The 25,704-nt window shown below is 39.9% G+C and overlaps 1 protein-coding gene across 1 annotated transcript in view; it reads right to left on the bottom strand.

Moving 5' to 3' along the window:
• DUSP16 (dual specificity phosphatase 16) overlaps positions 1-25,704 on the bottom strand; it is a 94,719-nt gene that overhangs the window by 5,269 nt on the left and 63,746 nt on the right. Inside the window, exons 4-6 of the mRNA XM_004387322.2 lie at positions 16,452-16,615; positions 4,139-4,298; positions 640-763 (exon numbers count right to left, since the gene is read on the bottom strand). Of these exons, the coding sequence (XP_004387379.1) occupies positions 640-763; positions 4,139-4,298; positions 16,452-16,615 (448 nt within the window). The remainder of the gene's footprint in view (positions 1-639; positions 764-4,138; positions 4,299-16,451; positions 16,616-25,704) is intronic.

A 25,704-nucleotide genomic window follows, 5' to 3' on the forward strand; every position in this document is an offset into this window, starting at 1 on the left:
ATAGGACAGAGTAGAACTGCCCCGTAGGGTTTCCAAGAAGCAGACTGCCACATCTTTCTCCCATGGAGCGGCTGGTGGGTTCGAACCACCGTCCTTTCGGTTAGCAGCCAAGTGTTTAACCACTGTGCCACCCGGGCTCCTCCACACACTGCCAGTAACTGCAAAATCTGGGCAACTCTAGAATGTGGGAAGTTTTACTCAATGACTGGAGTATGACAATTTGGTTTTACACTTGAATGTATTAGATTTTTTCCTCATGGGGAAAGAGGTACAAGGCTTAAAGTCGAGATTATATAATAAGCATTTTCTCATCTGTAAACTAAAGCAAATGACACTCCCTCAAGGAAACGACCAAGCTTGCATAATGGGACAGAGATCTCTGACTGGATTTGCTTGTTCCTTACACTTAAAAAAGTAGCTGAGGATGAACCTGGCAGACGTTAAGGCAGAATTAATGCTAAATAATAAAAATGCATTCTTCTCTAATCTTTGAAAGACCATTTACAAATCCACAGTAACCTATAAAGAGTGTGACAAATAATCTCAACCTGCTCTAACCTGGCTACTGACCCTCATGTCTCCTCATGCTTCAAGTCAAAGAAAAAGCCAACCCACCTAAGACATGGCACCCGTCCTCACCTGTAAGCTTCATCTAAGGACATGTCCATCCTCTTCATGATGTAGGCGATGGCAATCGTGGCTGAGCGTGAGATCCCTGCCAGACAGTGCACCAGCACGCATCCATTGGAGGCTTTTGCTTTCTCTGTGCGAGTCAAACCAAGAAGGGGCACGTTTAACAACTGTGTTCAGCAGGGAGATCTTGTTTCCATTTACTTAACTCAGTGTCTTTCATCTGAAAAACCCAAATCTCATCTATTTACATCATATTTATTCTTTCAATATTCTTTTGAGGAGGCAGGGAACATTCTTTCCCTTCCATTTACATAAAGGACAACTGAGGCCCAAAGGTGTCAACAAGCAAGTTGTCCTTGACTCCCATTTCAGTACTTTACACCATGGTTTTTTTTTTACATTATTAATTATCCTAAAAACTTTTCCTGGCTATAAATCCCTCACTGTGGATATAGGATACTACTTGCTTAGTCTAGCTTTCAGAAATATGGAAAAACATTAAAAAAATTAAAACTATCCAAAATCCCATCCCTAAGATATAGCTACGGATACTTTGTTTGCTCATGTTGTTCGACACTTCCACTTTTTTCTAATTCTGTAAGATAGTATTACATTTTAAAATATCTATTTTCATTTCAAACATAGGTGACACACGTAACTGTTTAAAAAGGAGGCGGGCGGGGGGAGGGGAAGAGAAAGAATCACAATGTCAGCATATCTCAAAAAGACACCCGATGGAGCTACTTATAAAATGATGGAAGTCACAGAGCCTGTATTTATATCAGTTTCCCTATTTTTCTTTAGAGATAAAGCATCATAAAGTGGCTCAGTTATATTTGCTGAATTTAAGAAGAAAACTGTATATACTATGAATCAGGATTACCAGTTTCCTTCAGTGGGCAAGGGAACTTTTCTCCTTTCCATGACACCCAGAAGTTACTGTCTTACCGTGTCATCTTAACTCCCCATAACATGGTTCAAGGATTCATGGACATTTTGTTTGAACCAAAGAGCCCAGGAAATTCTATCCAAAAGGGCTGACATCTCTCACTGCTGATGGGCTTAAAAAGCTGACATGTAGGAGAGGTGAAGTTATCCCACAAAGCTTGGAAGCAACTAACGTTTTAACCAGTACTTTGATTACTCTGGTTCTCTGGGTGGTGCAAACAGTTAAGTGCTTGACTACTAATCAAAAGGTTGGTGATTCAAACCCACCCAGAGGCACCTCGGAAGAAGGGCCTGGCAACCTGCTTCTGAAAGATCACAGCCTTGAAAACCCTATGGAGCACAGTTCTACTCTGCAACACAAGGGTTGCCGTGAGATGGGATCGACAACAGCTGGTTTGGTTTTCGATGACTAGGTTAATTGGGAACAATCACATGTGCGCTTAGCCATGAAGCTCTTGCTACGGACTAAATTCTTCCCTTTTCACTCTCGTTATAGATGATGAAAAGGGATATTTACCAAACCTTCTGTTAAAATTCTTGTAATTAATTAACAGATATCCAGGGAATTTGCTCCGGCAGCTAAATAAGACAAGGCTAACACCAACTCAAACCTCACCACCTATTTTGTAAATATTACAAACTTCTAGTGTATAAGATTAATGTATTGTCATTATGTACAAAACACCCCAGGGGTTTTGGATACTATATGAACAATCAAGGAGCTTTCCTTCTAGATAGGGCATCTAAACACAATAAAACAATTTAAAAAAGAATATAAAGCAACGTTGAGATAAAATAAGTACTGTACTAGATAATATCATATAAACCTGCGCACATAAAGTCCTGCGCCTTTCTGTGCCTACCGAGTTCTCTTTCCTCTCTCAACGCTACAGTGTTTAGACTCTGCTGGTCTCAGTGTTTCCCCTTTAGCCTTGGCTGCTAGGAAGCTCAAAGCTAAGGCTATTGCTCTATTTCAAAAGGTAACTGCAATTCAGATTTTCTGGCAGTTAACTGTAGTCTTCCTAGTCCCACATTACTTGGTTCTTACCCTTTTATCCCATTTTAATGTGTATACGTATGTGCATGAATGTGTATTTCCTTTTAATCCAATCTCTTGTTGTAAGCTGCTTCAAATCCTGACGTGTGTGTGTGTATACATATTTAACCAGCCTGGAACATGGTAAAGTTCCTTTTGTATGAATTAAAAGTGGTAGAATGATATCTCCCATGAAAAAAGAAAACAAGCTGGGGACAAAGTTATTCATATTATTTCTTTTCTACTAACTCTTCTAAAGTTTAGTCATTTAGAAGAGAACCTGTTGTCTTCTAAAAAGATTCTGAAATTGTTGTTTTGGCTGAAATTAAAGCCAAATGTTCTCTGGAACAGTGTGGCACACAATGGGAACCATATAATTAATAACCAAGAGTTATTAGTTATTACTTCCTTCTTATAATTAACCAAATAATTATTAACCATAATTATTATCTTTTAAAGAGGCAAAAGCTGAATGAATGTTGACTATTTCCTAGAAGAGCAATGTAGAGGGTATTAATTTTGGAGATTCTTTTTTTATTATTATTTTAATGTGAATAGTCTCAGTCATTCATCTTCAGATATTTCACAAAATGAGTCCTAGATTTATGTTGGAAACCCTCAGCATCTGGAAATCTAGAAAAAAGAGAACTGTTTTTGAAGTACCAAAGCTCCAACTCTGGTGTCTAGAAAATTCCTCTCACAGATGAAAAATACTGTAGGGGCCTAATTTACATAATTTCACTTTTTTTAAAGTACTAATTCTTATTTTTAAAAGATTACAGTAACCAATTCAGAGTATTTAATTATGGAGTAGAATGTGCGAACGTATGTGACCAGGGAAAACACAAGGAGTCACACATTGTGATGTTGTTCAAAATCTAGCAATAGTCCTCTTCCGTACAGCCACTCTCTACTAAAGCCACAATTCCAGTACACTTCACCAATCTACTACCAGCAGACCTAATCCTACAGCTCCCCAATGTCAGAACAGCAACTGAAGCTTGGAGTCAGGGAAGCTCCAGAAGTGAACAGGCCCAATGAGCAGGACAAAGTGTGGTACAGATCAGATCCTGTCATAGCCAATACCAAGGAAACGAGCAAATGTGTATTTTATTAGATCCAATTCCAAAACTGCTTGAAATTACTGGCACACAGACTGAGGTGTAGAAATCTTGTGATATGAAGACTTCAAATGTAATGGAATTTGTTTTCATAGAATTTGACTTTTCTCTGGAGAAAACATGGTAGGCAAGGCAAAAACTAAGGAATACCACCAAAGTTTCTAAAAGTCTTACATGAGATTTGAAAAAGTAGGGCAGAATATTATAAGACCAGTCCCTCAGGGATGGCATGGCACACGCCTTTGACCACTAAGTGAGATAAGCAGCATTTTTTTTTTCTTCAGACCTCTGGAATCTCTGAAATAGACTGCTTTTCTTTAAAGGTAAAAAGTAAAGGAGGCACTTACTTAGACATGAGACTAGAACCCAAAGGACTGGTAATATTACTTGAGCTACTTACCAATGAAATCTACTGATTTGTCCAACCATGGTAAAATTTTCTCACAAAAGCTATCATTCACAGGCACTCGCAGGAAATGAGACTCGGGGATAAAGTCAGGCTTTGGACAGGTATTGCTGGCGTTTAACACGTAACCAATCCCATTCTGCTGCATCAGCTCCTATGGAGGGAAAGAGCAATTCAAGTGACTGATAATTTACTAACATGATCATTTTGAAAGAAATTACCAAATTCCTTGAAATAATCAGAGTTCATTCAATCTGCGAAATCCAAAAACTCAGCAAAATACCATTTAGAGGCTTAAGTTTAAAGCAGATTTTTTTTTAAGGGCAAAAAACACTGTTTAAAATGGTATACTTGAAGATCACACATCATTCATTAACATAGTGAACTCTCTATTATCTTCACTATTAGAGAGAAAAGTGGAACAAACAGTATAAAACTATGACAATTTAATATGACTTTAGAATATATGCACACCCGATAAAACATTTTCTTCCCACACAGAACATGGTGGTGGTTCTCTAAGATGCAGTTCTAGGCATTCCTCTAAATACTCTTTGAAGGCTGACTCTATTTCAGTAGCTTTAATTATCAGCTCTACATGCTGATAACTCTTAAACTGAAATAATATACATTTATATATACACATACACACATGTATACACATACACATATATCTTCTTAAATTCCCAGCCCATATTTTGAATTACGTACCGGATATCTCTATCTGGATGACCCACAGGCCCTTCAAACTCAAAACATCAGTAACCAAACACAATCCCTTTCTCCCTTCTCTGCCCTAAACATCCGTTTCCCCTCTGAAATCCCCAAATCGGTTTACGATAACAACATCCATCCAGGCACTCGAGCTAAAAACAGGATCACTGACTCCTTTCTCTTCCTTGTGACCCCCTCCAAACAGCTGCCAAATCCTTTTGGTTCGACCTCTCCCGTTTATCCTCTTGTCTCTATTCCCAGTCCCCGCTCAACTGGGGAACTCCTGACATTTGTAGTCTTTCCCTCTCCAAACCATATTCTGAGCAACTCCTAGAGTAATCTTTCTTAACATAATACACGGGCTAAGTGCTTTATCCATACTCTATCTTTTAATTTCATCATACCTTGTTTGCTGCTGTGTCCCATACATACAACCACCAAATCCTGCAATCTGGCACGTATGCCCAACCCTGTTTCTCTTCCTTTCTTCTCACTTTCCCCACTTCATTTAAATTAGCCTTAACTATGAACTGGTGCAAATTAACCTTTCCATTCTCTGTCCTTCCAAAGTACTCCGTTCATGCCATAAGAAAAGCACCTACCATAGTGTGTTCTCATTAGCTGATAATTCTTGGCTCCCTATTTGGTAGTGAAGTAGTGAAATGAGATCTTGGACTAGGTCTTGTCTGTTTTTCTACCTTCAGCACCAGGTACACAGTTGCACTCAATACTTGTTTGTTCAACTGACCCTCATCCACCATTTACCAGGCATGCCTATACGACCTCGCTTCATTTAGTCATCCTTCTGCTGCCTCTTGGGAACTGGTTGAAGCCTGGAGTAATTCTCTTCTTCTAAGCAGCCTGGGCCACTTATTCCTTTTTTTGGAATGCTACTATCTCAACAAATCTTTTCCAACTACCTGAAAGACAGCTGGTAATTTTCTTCCTACTTTAAGGAACATTCCAGTACCCTAATCTCTTCATTCACCACCTCCAAAATCCATCTGGCACAATAAATACACCTTTTTTATAAAGATGGACACAAAAATCTGGATGTGTATTAAACCCTGTCCCAACTCAGAGATGACTCTGAGATAAGTTGAGAAATAGCTTTGGGAACTAGGTGGGCTTCTGAGATGAGTCGAGAAACAGCTCTGGGAACGAGGTGGGCTTTTTCAGATTGACCAACACTCATCAGCTGGGCCACAGCCCACGTCCTCTGATGTGGTCTCGTAAGCTTCTGTTTAGTTCATAATCAGGCTATGAAGATCTCAGCAGTGTTTACCACAACCTTTACACTTTGGTACACACAGCAAAGGTCACACCTGTTTTTCTATGACTGAACCAAATCTACACTGAGCACCATCTGACCAACCACAGGGTACAGAAATGGGTTCAGTATTTCACATGTAAGAACACAAGTGGACACTGGAGTTAAGAGTTTTTTTCAAGCCTTTCTCACTAATGGTTCTTGAAGACAGGAACCATTTTATATTTCTCCTTCATATACCGCTTCCCCTTCCCTTTCCACAAGAAGTACTATAAAGATTCATTAAATTAAAAGTAAAGGGAAGTAGTAAATCCCTTTCCAGCCAATTCAGTAATGAAGATATCATGGAGATTTCTGAGAGAAAAGGCAAACACTAACAGTGTTATCTACCTGAGACAATCAAAAGACAGCAGGCAATTCTCACTAAGGAAAAATACGTTGCAAGTCAAAATGATGACTGTCAAATTTGATTTCCCAACAGAAAGCAAGTAACAGTGTACACTTCTGACAAGAAGCCTGATAACCTACATTTTGCAGAAATGACCACTTATTTAATCAACTTGACTCAATCAAAAATATCTAAGCACCTCTCATAAAGGTCTATTAATAATACAATAACATTATGGAACATAATAAAATACTAATATCTAGAATGTAATTAACACCTACTATAGGGTTGCTATGAGTCAGATGACTCAATGGGAACGGGTTTATATGCCAGGTACTGTGCTAAGCGTTTAAACAGATTGTCTCATTTAATCCTCAAACTGCCCTTTTATATGGGTACTATTATTATCCCCATTTTATAAATGAGGAAAAATTAGGCTCAGAGAGATTAATACAGTCACAAAGCTATCAAGTGGAACAGAATCAAGATTCATATCCAGGTGTACCCATCTCCAGAGTCTGCCTGCTTAGTCACCATACTCTACGAAGCTTAAAAAGAACTTTATTAAAAAATCAGATGGAACAATAAAGTAACTAGGCCATATATATATATTTTTCTTTTTTTTTTTACTAAATGAAGTATTTGAATATGAAGTTTTAACTTCCTTCTCTTTGGCCCTTGTTAACTACAACAAGTTAGAAAGTAGGGGAGCACCGCTCTACTCATGGACTTCTTTGAGGAGACTCTGGGAGTGACACAGGCCCTAGATGGTTGTTTGAGGAAACGTATCCAAGTTGTATATTTTGTTCTCTTTTTTCCCTTACTGTCACCTCAACTGCAGTCGTAGGCATCAAACTGCTGGTCTTTCTGCCATGTCCACGTCAGTATCAACCGCAGCAGGCTGAGGACCGGCTGCCCACAAGCACGTCTCTGCCCTCAGGGTGCCTGCTGCCACACACCAAACCCTAGCTGCACTGCTGTGACCAGCCAGGCAGGAAACAAGAGTAAGAGGCAGCTGTGACCTGGTTTAAGAAACACCAAAAACCCAAGCTCACAGCTCTAAATGTTTGTATTAGGAAAGTATTCCTCACTGAAAAAACAATGTACCTTAAAAGATTCCTTTAAATATTTGCTTTGTTTTAGATAACTGGTAAAAGAAGGAGAAAAAATAGATATTAATGTGTTGAAATTGAATGCTATTATTCATTATTTGTAGAATAAAATATTTTAAATACAAAATGAAATGAGAAAAAATTCGATAACTTTAACAGTAGATATGATTTATAAAAATTTTACTTAAAAATCTATTATTTATTAAATTTGTTATTCAGCTGCTATCTGAAATTCTTTTTGAAATAAGATGGTATTTGCTAAATAAAACACGGCTAATGTTAAAAACAAACAAACAAAAAAACCCTAAAAATGTTACCATTTAAAATTTAAATATAAGTTGGATACTAAATTAAATGTCATACTTAAGTACCCTCTCATCTGAGTTGGTAGTTACTGGGTCAATGGAAAAAGTGGTTAAAGGAGGAAATGATTAAAAATGAAACATATATACTTAAAACATTTTATTTTAACTTAAAACAGATACATGTACATTTATTCACTAACTTCGGGACCATGGCTTTTATAAGGGAGCTGATTAAAGCTTTAAACAAATCACACCCAAGTGCATCTTCTACCTTTCTTTAAAGAAGAGCAAGAAGTCATGAAGCAGTATCAGTACAGAATCCTTTTAGATTATGACTGTCCCTCAAATACTTTACAGTTGCCTTACTCCCACCTAATTTGCAGGAAAAAAAAACTGAAGCAATTTGTCTCTCCTGAACCTTTCCAAAACATTTCACTTAGGTCATAGGAAAACAATTCTCTTCCCTCACTCATATTTCACAGGCATACGTAATATTTAATTAATGTACCTAATTACGATAAAAAGTACAGTGGCCTAAACAGGTTTTAGAACAAACACAAGTGAGGCTTGGTAAGCATACAGTTCAAATGGAGAAAGCAGAAGTGCTCAGCGAAATTGCTGGCTGCTAGCCACGAGACAGGCGTTTGCTTGCTGGGGTATCAGGAATACAGACGTATGTCAGGGGAATCCCTTAAGTTTGTTAGAAAGGTTTCTACTGAAGCGTCACATAGCTATTCCATTAACTTGCTTTCTTGATTATTTTTGTCTTGCAATTTTTTGAAACATACATATAAGTGGCCGAGGGCATCTTACGTCAGTGTTTTTTTGACAGTGGAACTGGGATGGAACCACAATTATGAAGAATGGGTCTGGATGTTTTATAAAATAATGATCGTTCTTATTCATAGAGATGGATGTCAATGACCTCCTACTAAATTATAGAGACATTTATGTAATTCATTCAGTTTTGTTTCAGCATATTGTATAAATATATACAACCGAATACTTAACTCTGTCCCATAACTAAACATCATAATCTTTATAAACTTCTAGAGAGCAGTCATCTTAAGCTATTTAATAGTTAGCTCAACTTTGTGCTAAACCTGTTAATAAATGCTTTCTACTCATGAAATAATCTTTCTTCTCTGGCCTTCAAGTATCCGTCCAAAACCTTGGCCTCTCAGTTCATTATACTCCTTCCGTCCAACGATCTTATCTTCCTCCTCACGTCAGCCAGTCGCTCCCATTGCCCTAGCTTGGTCTCTGTCATTACAGATAACTGCAACCCCTCCGTAATCTCAATTTCATGCAACCTACTCTTGGATCCCTCTTCCTCTCTTTCCTCTCTCTTTTATCACTATTCCTGAAATCCTTCAACCCTTCCAGGACCTACAATCCACTGATCCGAACCTCTTTTCTCTGCCCCTCATCCCCATGATGTCTGTTTTCCCTTCTTGCCCAACTTAAATTTCATGTCAATCATTACAATCGCTCCCTTAATTCATTCTCAATTCTTTTGCACCACTATTGCTTCTTTACATTCACTTGGCAAGATTACAACCCAGGTTACATCTAATTCTCTGCTTACTCCACATTCGTACCCACGCAGCTGGACATGGGTAAAGAAACACACACGTCAGTGCTGCCTAATCTCACTTTGAATTCATTCTACTCAGCAACCATTATATTTCCCTAATCAACTCACTCTCCCTCTCTCCTAGATGCCATTTCACTCCTTCCCCTTTCTCTTCAAACTCCGTATACATCCTCCCTCACCCTCACTCTCAGCTGATCAATGATCTTGTTTCCTACATCACTGAGAAAACTGAAACAATCAGAAGCAAATGTTGATAAGATTCCACCACATTTGCCCTTCTACCAGCACATGTACCTACATATACTTCCCTCCTGTTACTATAGATGAACTGTCCATGCTCCTAAAGCTAGTCCTTCTGCTCATATAATAAATCCCATCCCTTCTCATTCACTCCAGGGTAAGGCTCTAGCAATCCCCACCCCATGCCCCCAATCAATTTTCCACTCTATGGGATCATTCCTGCCATCAGCAATCAAATAAACCATTATTTCTCCCATCTTTAAAACATATTCTCTTGCCCCTCATTTTTCCTTCCAGCTCTTACCCTGTTTCTTTGTTCCTCGTTGTGCCAAATTCCTTGAAAAAGCTGCCTATACTTGCTAGCTCCATTCCTCTCCTCCTGTTATCTCCAGAACAATTCCATTCAGGCTGTCACCCCACAACTCTACCACAACTGCTCAGAGACCACCAGTGATACCCACATTGCTCACCCAAGTGCCACTTTTTAGTCCTCATCTTACTTGACTGACAGCATCATCTGCCACACGTGACTACTGCTTCCTCCTGGAAAACACTTTGTTCCCTTGGCTCCTGGAATACCACACTCTCTTGGTTTCCCTCCTTCCTCAGTATTATTTCTAAATCTCCAGCCTTTCAATGTTGGGAGTGTCCCTAGGGCTTAGTCCTTAGTTCTTTTCTCCATCTGTATTCTCCCCTTAAATAATTTTATCCACTCTTACGACATTAAATACAATCAGTACGCTAGTGACTCCCACAGTTATGCCTCCTCCTTCAGGGACCTCGCCCTGAATTCATATATATCCATCTCCCTACTCAACATCTCCACTTGGATGTACAACAGGCATTTTAAACTTAACATATCCAAAACTGAAGTCCGACTTTCCTAGGTCAGCTAATGGTAACTCCACCTTCTAGGCTTCTTGATGCCTCTCTTTTTCACACCCGCTCACCATATAATCCATCAGAAAATCCTGCTGGTTATACCTTTAAAATACAGCCAGAATCCAACCACTCTCACCACTGCTACCACCTTGATTCCATTTCACCATCATCTAGCCTTCTAACTGGCTTCCTGTTTCCAGCCTGAAGGGAGTTCCGTCTGTGCTCAACACAAGACCCGAAGTGGTCCTAATAAAATATAAGTCAGATGATGTCACTCCTCTGCTCAGAACCTTCCACAGCTTCCCATTTCTCTCACAGTAAAAGCTTACATCCTTACAAGGCCTACAAAGTCTACATGATCTGCTCCCATTAGCTTTTCGACTCCTCTCCATCCACACTTCCTCATGCTCCAGCCACAGGGTCTCCTCTCTATTCCTTTTTCATACTAGACACGCTCTCATCTCTGCATGGGCTGTTTCTTCAGCCTGTACTACTCTTCCTCCAGATATCCAAATGGTTTGCTCTTTGACCTCCTTCAAGCATTTGTTCAAATGTTTTCATTTCAGTGAAGCTGACCTTGATCACTACATTTAATTACAACCCACGCCCCCACAGGTACTCCTCTCCCCTCTTATTTTATAGCATTTATTACTACCTACTAGGCTACGTAATTTACCTATGTATTATGTTTATTGTCAGTTTTTTTTCTCTAGAATGTAAACTCGTGAAGGCAGAGATTTTTGTCTAGAGTAGTGACGTTGCCCCAGCAGCTAGAACAGTGCTCAGTATAGGCTCAATAAATAATCTGTTGAATAAATAAATGAATGAATCATTGTAAAATGACTAAAATCAGGATCTAGCTTATTAGCATAAGAAGCTATACAAAGAATATTGACAGCAGATTGTTTAACCCTTTCATGGATGATGTTTTTTTTTTTTGGTGATGCTGTGGGATTTTTTGGTGATGCCATTTTATTTCACTAATGGAATGGATGCTGAATCATTCATTGTCTGTGGGTGGTTTATTATTTGAAAAAATGGGATGCCAACTGCAAGTGAGACATATTGGTCCCATATTCCATGAAGCACATCACACAAACAGGACATAGCAGTCCCATGGCACATCACACTTCCTGGTTACACCTGAGCCATAAAACATCTTACTCAACCTTCCAAAAATGCACACAAAATACTAATAAACATTGCACCTGCTACACATAATTGTTACCAGTTTGATTCAGATTGGGCCATACTGGTACCATGTTCATGAAGCACATTACACTTGTGGCCCATATTGGTACCATGGCCCAGGAAGTGCATCACAAACTGTTTTCACCCCAAAAATAACTCATTTACTTGAATATTTCCAAACACCAGTAACCGTACCTCCCCAACAACACAAAGGAAATAGTGTAAGCATACTTGCAAGCCTTATCTCACTGTACAGAAACCAAAAGACAAAAGTTTCACACACTAAAGGTCCACATAAACCAAAGACGCTACCAGCCTGAGACCAGAAGAACTAGATGGTGCCCGGCTACCACCAATGACCGCCCTGACAGGGAACACAACAGAGAGTCCCAGATGGAGCGGGAGAAAAGTGTGGTGTAGAACTCAAATTCACATAAAAAGACCCGACTTAATGGTCTGACAGAGACTGGAGGAACTCTGGAAACTATGACCCCTAGACGCTCTGTTAACCCAGAACTGACACCACTCCCAAAGCCCACTCTTCGGACAAAGAATAGACAGTACTATAAAACAAAAAATAATACACACGAGAAGTGTGCTTCTTAGTTAAATCAGATACACGAGACCAAATGGGCAGCTCCTGTCCGAAGACAGGATGAGAAGGCAGGAAGGGACAGGAACTGGTCGAATGGACACAGGCAACCTGGGGTGGAAAGGGGGAGTGTGCTGTCACATTGTAGGGACTGCAACCAATGTCACAAAACAGTATGTGTATAAATTTTTCTATGAGAAATTAACTTTTAGGTATACATTTTCACCTAAAGCACAATTAAAAAAAAAAAAAGTTTCACATGATTACTCCGCCAGAAAGCATCCCCTCATACAAATGGCTCTCAATACTCAAATGTGGTGCAGACCAACTTCCTTGTTTTTTAGGCAGTTGCACCAGTATCCGCCATGACACCAGAATGTACTAAAGTGGCTTCAATACCTGCCAATAAACCTCCAGGGGTGGGAAAAATGTACCACAGGCATATATATATATAACCCCAGTCCATGAAAGGGTTAAAGGGAGAAAGGAGGGGGCAGCAGCAGAACTGCTTTAGTGAAGAAGAGGAACTGGTTCACCTCAGGTACAGTTCTGGCTTAGTAACTACTCCCAATAGGTAATTCCATCACACATTCTGTGTATTTAAGTGTGAAACAATAGAAAAGTCCCTACTTGAAATTTTAGGTGATAAGGGAGAAAACCAATCAAGAACCTTTGCCTTTTCACATAGTAACTAGAGATTCTTACTCAAATCCCACTCAGTTCTGATGTGAACTGGGCATGAGCAAACTACTTTTTGTACAATAAACTGTTCCTGTTCCAAGTCTAGTACAAAGACTAGAGGATGAGAGAACAGATTGTGAAAAACGAAAGTAGAATTGTAAGGAAAAAGGAAAATAAAGGCATTCTTTCTGCTACCAATGACCTACTATTACAGAAGAACCATGTCTTTGAAACGTAAGTAGAAATTAATACATGCTGAGAACACTGACCTTCACTGTCCAACATGGCGGCCACAAGCCACATGTGGCTATTGAGCATGTGAAGTGTGGCCTGGCTAAACTGAGCTGTGCCAAAGTCTAAAATACACATAGGATTCCAAAGACTTAGTGTAAAAAAAAAAAAAAAGAATGTGAAATATCTCAACAATCTTTTATACTGATTACATGTTGAAATGCTTATATTTTAGATCTATTGGGTTTAATAAAAAATGTTATTCAAATTAATCTCACCTGTTTCTTTTACTTTTTTAATAATGCTACTGGAAAATTTTAAATTGTGTATGTGGCTTGTATTTCTATTGGACAGTGCTGGTGTAGAACATGCTGTGAAAGAACAAGGAAAGAAAATCTCAGTTGTGAACCAATAGATGTTCTGATCTGTCAGTCCTTCATAACAGTCTGCTTTAAAGAGTTCCACTTTCCAGAAGATGGGTATTTCCAGTGTTACATACACACAGGACGTGAACTCAGAGCAGCCTGGGTTTGAATATGAGCTCCGCCACTGACTAGCTGTGAAGTCAACCACTTCCTAGCTACATGATCTTGGGCAAGCGACTTAACATCTCAGCACCAACCTACCTCCTAATTCTACTATGGGGGTGAAATGCGATTAACATAAAGAGCCTAGCATTTTAAATAAGGAGCCCCAGTGATGAAATGGTTAAGCACTCAGCTGCTAATCGAAAGGTCAGAGGTTTGAACCCACCCAGTGGCTCCACGGAAAAGACCTGGCGATCTGCTCCTGTAAAGATCACAGCCTAGGAAAACCTATGGGGCAGTTCTACGCCTTGAGCTGGAATCAATTCCATAGCACACAACAACAACAACAAGCATTTTAAATAATAAATATTTGATCCTGTAAAGCTTCTGTGACACGTGCTTTTAACATTATTTCGGTGGCACCTTCTGTAGAAAAAAAAAAAAAAAACAGTGGTTGCTGTTTTTAAAGACTTCAGCTTCTGGATTTTAATAAAAAGAAATGTACTATTAGGCAGAGTACAAAATCTTCATCTTTGGGTATCTTCAAAAGGATATCTGGGTATCTTCAAGCATATTATTTCTCCTGGAAAGTTTAAATCAGGGAGTTGAGCAGGAAGGCCAGTCAGTTTATACTATCTATGAAAGAAGAGGCAAATCTGGCTCTAAAACTCATCAGCTGGGTAACCTTGAGGAAGTCATTTAACATTCCTGGAATATCGGTCCTCATTTATCAAACGAAGGAGGCTGACTAAATGATCTCTAAAATCCTCTTCAGCACTAAGGCTCTTGCCAACAAATGAATCTAGAGGCCAAATATAAATTTCTGTTCACCACTTTCAAAGCTGTCCAGTCTATCAGTGCCTTCTTCTTTCTCACCATCTGGTTAGACCAACCACTGGTTAAGTCTTCTGTAACCCCTCCCTGAGCTCTTGCCCAAGCGCTGTTTCCCATGAGCCTCCATACCCCCATTCTGCCCCCTACTAACGTTTCTTCTCAATGTATCTATGTATATACCCTGGGTCTTTCTAGTTTAGGAGTCAATTCAAAATAGACAACCACCCTTTTTTCCCATCCTCAACTCCTTAACTGCTGTCACTTTGTGGGCTCTTATACAGTTGTTAACCAACATTCTTGTTGAAACTGGAGAACGTGTATAGCAAAATGAATGTGCCCATTTATTTAATGTTGAAAGTAACAAAAATGATCTGTTACTTGTGGAATCACCTGCTGGCTGACTGGTTAAGTTTTACTGGAGTAATTCCGAACAGCATCCTTAACTAGGAATTTTCTCTCTCCCCCCCCAGTCTGGGGATTAAATAAAGCAACTCCAGCGCTGCCTCAGGGATGCACGTGACTTGAGGAAATTAATTTTGCCTTCTGTGACATAGTTTGCTTATCTCTAAAAGAAAAGGAATAATAATCACATGCTCAAAGGCATTGTGACCCTGCCAGAAAGGCTGAGCACAAGCATAAGCTATCAAATCTCAAATAGGCAGATCTCCCAATAAGCAGAGACATATGAACAACATAGTGTTGAGGTAAAATTTTGAAGAGGCAGGAGTTTTAAGAACAAAAAAGGAATGCCTCATTGCTGCCCAGTGACAGGGTATTTTTTAAACTCCTGGAAAGCCTTGCTTTCCACATGCTAAAGGAAGCCAGTCTAGAAGCTTAGTTTACAGTCAGTCCAATTTTTCCAGGAAAGAAGTTACTCAACAAGAAACCGTTAAGGTACTGCCCTTCATATAGCAAAGCAGCACTAGTAAATTAAGATCTGTGATTGTTTCTTCCATCAACGGTGATGCAAATCAAAGGTTTTCAGAGACACTTCCCTTTTTCAGGCAATAAAGGCACTGTTTCATAGCACCGCTGGCTAAGAGCATATAAGCTGTGGAGTCAGACAGATTTTAGCTCTACTATTGTTGTTAAGCTTGTAGTATTTATTATATGTCTGAATCTAATGTGTTCCTCTGCTTTTAGGGCACATCTTGTTCAGAAGGACCCACGTTCTTTCTAGCAAAATCCATGCTCCTCCCTCTTTCTCAACTCAACTGCTCCAACTAGCTTTAGGCACAGGAGGCCTGCAGCTCATAACTTTAGCCCTTGTCCTCATCAGCTTATTACTGCCTCCTCCAACCCTGCAAACACCATGAGGACCTTCTTCAATCCAGGCCTTTCTAGTGAGCTGCCGCAAATAAATACATTTTTTAAATATGAAATAATTCAGGAAATATTAGCCTAGAGAAGTATACACACTTCTTGAGTGCACCCAACTATTATAACTGAACAATTAATACCCTAAGAAAATAAGACTCCACTTATGAGAACTGTCCTATCCCAGGTCCCGTGGACCTATGAGGACCAAGCAAATATGACAATAGGTTTCCTGTGAGCAGTAAATAGCATCAAACAAAATAACACTCTCAAATATGATGCAACCATTAACTGTGGAGTCACGCTGAGAAGGTGTACTTCTTTCTGGGGCTGGGGTGTGTCTGAAGTGACAGTTCACGGGCAATAGTGGTTTCTCCAGCTGCTAACAATAAACCCTGCAAAGAAGGATATTTTCAAAGCACCCACCTTGTTGAGGACATCTCGCTGGCAGCCAAGATAAAGATTGGGAAGAATTCGGGTTGGCCCAATGTTGGCAACAGGTAGGCAGGGCTGAGAAATGCAGGTAGGGACTAAAGTGGATTTTCCTTCACAGAGGCCAGGGAAACAACGGGAGAACTCAGCAAACCCACCTAAGGATAAACATTGGAGTCATCAAATATACTATAAAATTAGGCCATGCACAAAGATAAAATCTGCCTTCTGTGAACCACTCAACTCAAAACTGTTTCAAAAAGAAAAACCAAATCCCACAGATGCGAGTGGATACCACGGCTTGTGTGTTCCTTTCTCCAGCTGCTGACTGCTAAATGTGACATGTAATCCAACATTGAGTCCTGGCTTGCAGGACTGCCATGGGGATATGAAGGCGCTTAAAATGATTCTTCTCTTTATCGAACACTCTCTCTGTCTTCATATACCCTGTAACACTGCTCCCCGCTCCCCAGCTCCCAGGCCCTGTGTGCACTTTTCTTTCTTTGTGGAACCAGGAGGAAATGCAAAGAGGACTGAAAGTCACTAGAGTCAGCCGCAAGTAATCAAGCTGAGACAATTATTCACAAAAGCAAAACGGGGATATAAAAAATGTGAACTGGGAGAGGCAGAAGTTACCTCTTCAAAGTAAAACTGACCAAGTTAAAAATTGTTTCTAGAATTAACTTTAACTCTTCCTACTATACAGGTCTCCACCCCTCCCCCACCAAGGTATAACCAACATACTTACCCCTACTCTTACAATATTCTCTATTATCAAGTTCCTTGGGATTCCCCGGGGCAGTTAGCCAAGGTTCCTATAATTACCACTGACTCCCGGGGTCTTCCCAGGAATCAGTGGTAATTATGGAAAGTGCTGACAGACCCCAATTGCTTAGGGTACATGAAAGCCTTGTGGCAAGACTGAGAATTAAAAGAACTCAGTCTTTTCCAGTCCTTAGGATGATCTGTTCTATGACTTTCATGAAGTCACAGTCTTGCCACCACTGACTGAAGAGAAATCTATCTAGCCACAAAGGCATTTTCAACTTCTTTGAGAAAAGAAAAACGGGTTTTCCAATCCAAGTATTCCTTGCTATCCAAATCCAAACTCAGGAACCTAAATATTGATAATTTGTCCGATAAATCCCTTGTTATCCAAACCCTCACTGCTCACTAAATCCAAACTCAGGGACCAAAGAGAATTGGATTACAGGGAATATTTGTGTGATTTTATTACCATTAAATTTTAAACACACACACACACACAGTTAACAGATTGAGTCTTCTCATAAAACAGTGCGGCCCCATTTGTATCTCTTTAATTAAACCTTAAACAAGACCCTAATACTCATTAAGTATTTATCTCTATCTCCTTGAGTTACATTCTGTTAGCTTTCTCCCCAACTTACAGAAGCATATAAAATATGCCCACAAAAACTGCAGAAGTGAAGGGAGATAAGAGGGGAGTCATCCGTTACACACCTCCTATGTACTATGTTCATCTCAAGTGTAATTCAGCTGGACTCTGGCGTCTCCTGTCTCTGCTCAGTACAGGTTCCACCACAGAGCAAGCTATGATGACAGGAAGTCGGTGACAGCTGTGCTATCTGCACAGTGTAGAAGTGTGCGCTCCTAGCCCCCAACCTGCCTCTGTAAGGGTGTCTACACTAGTTTTACTCATAAGCACTGTATGCTTACTAAAGTTCTTCATGCAATCTGACAGAATAGGGGGTCCTACTGTATAAATCCCAAATTCTTGTAGGATAGATGAGGCTCTCCAGTATCTGTACCTGAACGTGGTTTTACTTCTTACCGTTTCCAAACATGACCTCCAGCTGCACAAAACGCAGTGTTATTTCACACTTCCGTGTTGTCCTCTCATCCAGGAATACCCCAACCCCGTGCATGCACGCATACATACCACAGCACATATACCACACACACAAAACCCCCTGGTTGTACAGCAGAGAAATTAAGAGCATAGGCTCTTGTGCCTGAGTTCCTATCCTGGCTCCACCACTTTCTAGCTGTCTAATCTTTAGCAAGTTACTGAATCCCTCTCCCTCTGAGTTTCCTCATCTATAAAATGAGGATAATGATTGCACCTGCCTCATACAGTTGTTGAGAGAATTAAACTAGTTAATACGTCTAAAGCATCTGTGCCTAGCACATGGTAAAGCACTCAACAGGTATCAGCAATTATTATTTCATTATAGTGATCATACATTCAAGACCCAGCCTCGTCTGGGAGGCCTTCTTCCACTCTTGACTTGCAGCTAAGTGTTTAGCTGCACCTCATTGGGATTACTCACCAGAGACACAAAGGGAAAAAGCAATGCTTCTAAGGAACATTTCCCAAAGTGTACTCCAGAGCACTAGCGTTCTCCAAGAATTTGACAGATGAGATATTGGTCCAGAAAGTAAGAAAAATATCACATATCCTATCTCCCTAGGAGAGTCACAGCTGAATTAGTATATCAAAGGCTCTGAAAAGCATCTCCTAAACTTATTTGACTATGAAAGTCCACATCCCTTTTCTCCCCCTCAAATTTATCGATTGCTTAAGGAAATGCTATACTAGTGCCATTGCAGCTACTGAAAGAGAGATTAGAATTCCTACGACTCTGAGACAATCCCAAAACTCTGAAACAATCTCAAAAAAAGGGGCCAGCCAAAATCAGTATATGTATTATGTATATGAGTGAGTACCACTCTTCAGGATTTATAAATTTGTTTCTTTTAGTGATTTGTTCCTTTTCAGTTTCTCTGGTTGGATAATACAATTATTTAAAGTGAGGTTTTCCCAACATAGTTCTTGTAGCAATAAATGTTGAAGAGTGTCATCATTCTCTGCCTATCTTATACCTACGCAACATAACAACAGGCACTGTTTTGCTTATTATATAATTGCATGAGTTTATCTGTGTGGTGCCAACGGTTTGCATTCAACTGCTGATCTAAAGGTTGGTGGTGGTTCAATCCCATCTAGCAACACCATGTGAGAAAGGCCTGGCAATTACATCCAAGAAAACCCTATGGAGCAGCTCTACTCTGTTATACATGAAGTCGCCATGAGTCGGAATTGACTCGACAGCAACTGGTTTGGGTTTCTGTTTGTTTTTAAATCTTCCTTGGTTCTGGTGTTTCTCTAAAGAACCGTTTTCGTGTTTTTTCTGTTCTGGCTCAAAAACAGTTCACAGGATGGTTTCTCATTTAAATACAACAAAATGAATCGGTGGTAAACGGACTCAGAGAACAAAAAACCAGACACAATCCAAAAGAACTCCACTTGAATTCCATTTTCAATTGATAAGTAATCGTAACTAGAAGACAGTGGACGCTTACTGTGTGTGAAGTATTACTCTCAAGCACTTTACAAGTATTTAGCCAACCTGCTCAACTATCCAGTGAGAGAGGAACTATTATTATTCCCATTTTACAGAAGAGGAAATGGAGGCTCAGAGACAAACAGTGTAATAGCTGGCAGAGCCAGGATGTGAGGCCAGCGAGGCTGGCTCTAGAGACGGTGTTCTCAGTGTGGTGTTACACCCCTTCTGTAAATACCATCGAATAACTTCAAGTCTCCCTTGGATGCGGACACAGCCTTGCTGCTATCTATGGGGTCCTGGCTTCACCAGCAGTGCCCTGCTAGGTCTCAACACCAGGCTAAAAATGCCATGGCCTTCTCCAAACTAATGGAAAAGCCTTGCTTTCCCAAAGATTTACAGTTCAAAACTTCAATGAGGGCAAGGAAAGGGAAGGTCTGACATAACCAGATATATGAGACTCTTTAAATACACTTCACGTGAAGCCAGTAGGCCAGTGTACAGAGGAACTAACTGAAATGTAAATACGGTCACTGCTTTGTTCACTGATGACACACCCGCAGGGAAGCTGAAGCTACGCCTCGAGGGCTCCGACACCATTCTCCACAGGACAGCTTTCAGAGGGGATACAACTCTGATTCTACGATCATAAACTGAGTCCGTCAGCCTGGGCTGTTCAAGGTCCAGCCCGATCATTAACAAGAACAGTGATCCGAAATCACTTAACTTCGGTGGACCTCAAAAGTGCAAATGTGGCACTAGAAAATTCTAAGACAGAGAACAGAGATAAATGAGACCGCCCACTGGTCAGCATCAACACAAAAAGGAAGCAAAGATAAAACACAACACAAAACAATAACACATTATAAAACAAAATGAAACTTCTTTTTAGAAATCTGTTGAACTCATATCCAGCACAAACCCAGAACAGCTTTAAAATATCTAACAAGTTTCGTTGGAATTAGAGCATTCATTTCTGTGCTTGGTCTGGCTTGAAATGTCCCAAACTATGACTCTTGACACTTCCAGAAAACACCACCTCCGCCAAAGAGTACATTTTCCCTGATCTTAATCTATGACAATGTTTCACTCTCTTGACATCCTCCTTCATTGACAGTTTTTCCATTCAATGACCTTTCATTCATTCTTGTACTCTAGTGACCCCAGTTTCATTAATTAACAACAGATGAGACACTGCCTGTTTCCCTGAACACTTTAAAAACTATGTGTGGCCTCACCAGCAACTCAGTTTCGAAATACGTCTAAAATGTCCCTCTTCCTTTGCTAGCTTCTCTTACAAAATGGATCTACATGAGAAAAGTACAATTCATTTATGCAAGATAACGAATAATCTTATCTGCCCTTGTCATAACTCTGTTGTCCCACAGACTCCGAGTTAGAGTCCATCAGAAGCAGACATAACATCTGTTCGTTATCCTTTGTTTACTGTGAAGGGCAGTACTGAAAAACTGATAGGCTTTTTCAAAAAGTTGAAAAATATTTTTTAAAGTTGTTCAAGGATCTGAGTCACTGTCCACCCTTGCTAAGTTTCTTTTGTCCCTCGGTTTTATGCTGGAACTGCAGAAAACAGAAAGTAGTAGTAACCTACATGTGCTTCCCTACCATAGACCTGAATCTAAGAGCAGCTGTATCAGTTATTTAAGAAGACACACATACACACACAGTCGGCCTGCAGAAAAAAGGGAATGGGGAGACAGGCAGACAGACACATACATTCTTGACCCCTACAGAACCTGGATGGACAGACAGGCAGACTGCAGTGCTAAAATCCATGTTTCTGTTTGTTCGTCTTCCACAAATCCAACCAAAGAATGCATGCTTATACATAAAAACATATATATCAATTTAGATAGAGAAAACATGCAGTGTTGCTTCAAAGGCATTCAAAATTTATTTATTATTTTATTCTAATTCTGTCAAGAGATAGATACTGCTTCCCTTAAGAGCACCTCCTTTACAATTCCAATCATAAATCCATTTTTTATAAAAGCTAATGTGAATCACCATTCCATTTTGGGGGTGGGGGGAAATCTGTCAAGTAAAATAAAATACACATAACAAATTGTCTTAGTTATCTAGTGCTGCTATAACAGAAGTACCACAAGTGGATGGCTTTAACAAACAAATTTATTCTCTCAGTTTAGGAGGCCAGTGGTCAGAATTCAGGGTACCAGCCCTAGGGGAAGGCTTTCTCTGTTGGCTCTAGGGGAAAGTCCTTGTTTCCTTTCAACATCTGTGGGCCCGGCATTCCTTGGAGATCTCCGTGTGTCTTGGCATCAATCTTGCCCTGAGTCTAGGAGGTTCTCTGCATGGGTCCAAAGGATGCACTCCACTTGCGGCTCTTCTTTCTTGGCGGTATGAGGTCCTTCTCCTCTCTGCTCGCTTCTCTCTCCTTTATCTCTTGTAAGACAAAATGTGTCACTCAGGGAAGGGTGTGACTTGACTAAGGGTGTGGTATGACTCAAGGTACACCCCACCCTAATTCCACCTCATAGAGGTATCAGGATTCACAACATATAAAATGAAGGATTGTTGTTGTTGTTAGGTGCTGTCGAGTTGATTCCAACTCATAGCAACCCTACGTACAAGAGACCAAAACACTGCCCAGTCCTGCACTATCCCCACAATCATTGCTACGTTGGAGCCCACTGTTGCAGCCACTATGTCAATCCATCTCGTTGAGGGTCTTCCTCTTTTTCACTGACCCTCTACCTTACCAAGCATGATATCCTTCTCCAGAGACTGGTCCCTCGTGATAACATGTCCAGAGTATGTGAGACAAAGTCTTACCATCCTGGCTTCCAAGGAGCACTCTGGCTGTACTTTTTCCAGAACAGACTTATTCTTCTGGCGGTCCATAGTATATTCAATATTCTTTACAAAAACCATAATTCAAATGAGTCAATTCTTCTATGGTCTTTCTTATTCATACTCTGGCTTTCACATGCATATGAGGTGCCTGAAAACACCATGGCTTGGGTCAGGCGCACCTTAGTCCTCTAAGTGACATCTTTGTTTTTCAACACTTTAAAAGAGGTCTTTTACAGCAGATTTGCCCAATGCAATAAATCATTTGGTTTCTTAATTGCTGTTTCCATGGGCGTTGGTTGTGGATTCGAGTAAAACGAAATCCTTGACAACTTCAATACTTCTCCATTTATCATGATGCTGCTTATTGGTGCCGTTGTGAGGATTTTGGGAAGATAGTTACATATCACAAAATGGAGGATAATTACATACCCCGGTGGCGCAGCACTTAAGAGCTACAGCTGCTAACCAAAAAAGTCAGCAGTTTGAATCCATCAACTGCTCCTTTGAAACCGTATGGGGCATTTCTATTCTGTCCTATAGGGTCACTATGAGTTGGAATCGGCTTGACGGCAATGAGTTTTTAGTTTTTTGTTTAAGAGGAATCATGGCCCAGCCAAATTTACACGTATTTTTGGGGGACACAATTCAATCCATGACACAACTCTATTAACCAATTCCATTTAGTCACTCATTTCTCTTCCTAGGGACCCTTGGACCCTTGCAACCAGGTATTTATCACCATGTACTTCCTTAAAATAATAGGATATTTACATAATAAACAAAAGCAGCACTTTACAACTTAAGTGACATTAAATTTTTTTAAGTCCCGAGTTCTAAAAATGGATCCTTTTTTTTTTTAGTCAAACTACAGGTAAATGCCAATTCCATTACTTTAAAGATGGTTCCCTGAAAAGAGATAGAGGACTTTTCCACTTAGGATTCAGATCAAATACATAGCAAGTCATTAGAGATTTATCAACTAATAGAGCTGCCCAGCGTAGAAGCATACTGTGAATGGATTCCATGGCTATCTACAAAAACAGTATTGATACAAAGCCCTAATTTATAGAAGATTTTTTTTTCTAAAAGGTAATGTGCAAATTCAGGTTTTGTAAATGAAATCTCTGCACAATATATAGTTTCAAGTGGTTCAGACACTTTTTAAATATAGTTCTCATGCAATTTAATCTTTTTGTAAAACAAAGACTTCTTTTTTGTGATATAAACGCAACCCCTTCATTTACTTATTTTAGAATGTATACAAAGGATTTAAGTAGAGTATACCTGTACCTATAAAGAACAGTTCTTATTCTCCATACTGAAAATAAAATCTGTTGCTTTACTCTTGCACAAAGGAGAGAACCTAAATATTAAAAACTGAAAGTACTCAAAATGTATATTTCATAGTAAAGTATTTTAATTGCTCTTGAGAATAATTCTTTTATGCTTTAGTCTGAACTGACTGGGTTGGCGCATAGACCAAGAGGAAGTGGACAGACAGGGGTTTCTCTCTGGAGACCCTTCAAGAAGCTGGCAAGAGCCTACATCTCATAAAACTTGTCTTATAAATTGTCTTGTTTTATAAACCTCCAAAAAAGCTCACTCTATATAAAACAACTCTATCACCTGGCACACTCAGGAAGTAGGAAGTTCCATCTAATCTAATTTTGGGATTAACACAATGATCACAAGCACAAATAAATTAAGAACTTTCAAAGCACTAGCATACAAATCGCTAAATACTAAAATAATGCAAATTGTAATTTAATTTCTTCTGATTCAGTATGTCTCATTATATTATTATTCTAATTACCTTATAATTCCTCAGGCTAACATTATCTGAATCAATTCAACTGGCAAAATCCAGGCATAGGATTTAAGAAAGAGTTCTCAGAAGACGTAGGGTGACAGCTATTTTACCAATCTTTCAAACTGACAATACATAACCATACCCAGAAACTCCTCCTCTTAAAACAAACACACACAGTCAGGACTCTTAATAAGTGTCCTCAAACAAACAAACATTGTTCTAAAGAATGCAACCAGAATAACCAATTAAAAGGAATATGGCCAGAATCCACCACTTGGCTGAGTAAAATTAACAAGCTCTGTGAGTCGGTGGAAACCCTGGTGGAGCAGTGGTTAAGAGCTACGGCTGCTAACCAAAAGGTTGGCAGTTTGAATCCACCCAGCACTCCTTGGAAACCTATGGGGCAGTTCTACTGTGTCCTATAGGGTCGCTATGAGTTGGAATCAACTCGATGGCAGTGGGTGTGGTTTTTTTGGTGAGTAGGTAGCCAGATTCACAGAGGCAACCCTGACTGGCCCACTGGTGACTTTAAGATATGAAGACAACCGCCAAGCAAACAGTATCCTAGAACTTCTGAGTAGGAAGGATTTAGAAGGACTCAATGTCCATCAGCATGGAAAGAAGAGGTTATTAAAGAGAACATTTGCTCATTTTCACCTGAAAATGGAAGATTTCCAGGCTTGTATTTTTAAGCATGATGTCCCAAACTCCAATATAACATTTTTAACCCTCTTTGGACATTTTCACTTGAAAGACCTATTGACACTTTTAAAATACATCCAAAGCCAAAAATCTTCTTTTTCATTTGGCATCCCGTTCATGTTAGCGGAATCCTCTGGGTCATATCTCAACAACATTCAGTTGACACATCAACATAATGGTTTTTCCTCCATAATGTCTCTTCTATCTGACCCAGCCTTTCCATTCTCCTGCCACCACCCTGGTCCAGGACCTCTGCAACTCACACTTAAATAAATTCAGTACCAGCTCTCTCTGACCCATTTGTCCTTTTTCCAGCCCTTTTCCACCCTGCTGCCAGGCTAAGCATCCTAAAATAAAGTTTCTGATGTCACTCTCTGCTCCCAAATAGCCACAGAATAAAACCCAGGGCTCTCCATTGTTTTCGTTAGTTGCCTTTGAGTCCGTCCTAACTCATGATGACCTCGTGCACTACAGAAGAAAACACGGCCTGGTCCTGGGCCATCCCCACGGTGGGGTGCAGACCAGACTACTGTGACCCACAGGAGTTTCAATGGCCGGTTTTCAGAAGTAGATTGTC

The sequence above is a fragment of the Trichechus manatus genome, unplaced genomic scaffold, assembly GCF_000243295.1.
Source record: "Trichechus manatus latirostris isolate Lorelei unplaced genomic scaffold, TriManLat1.0 scaffold00184, whole genome shotgun sequence".
NCBI lineage: Eukaryota > Metazoa > Chordata > Mammalia > Sirenia > Trichechidae > Trichechus > Trichechus manatus.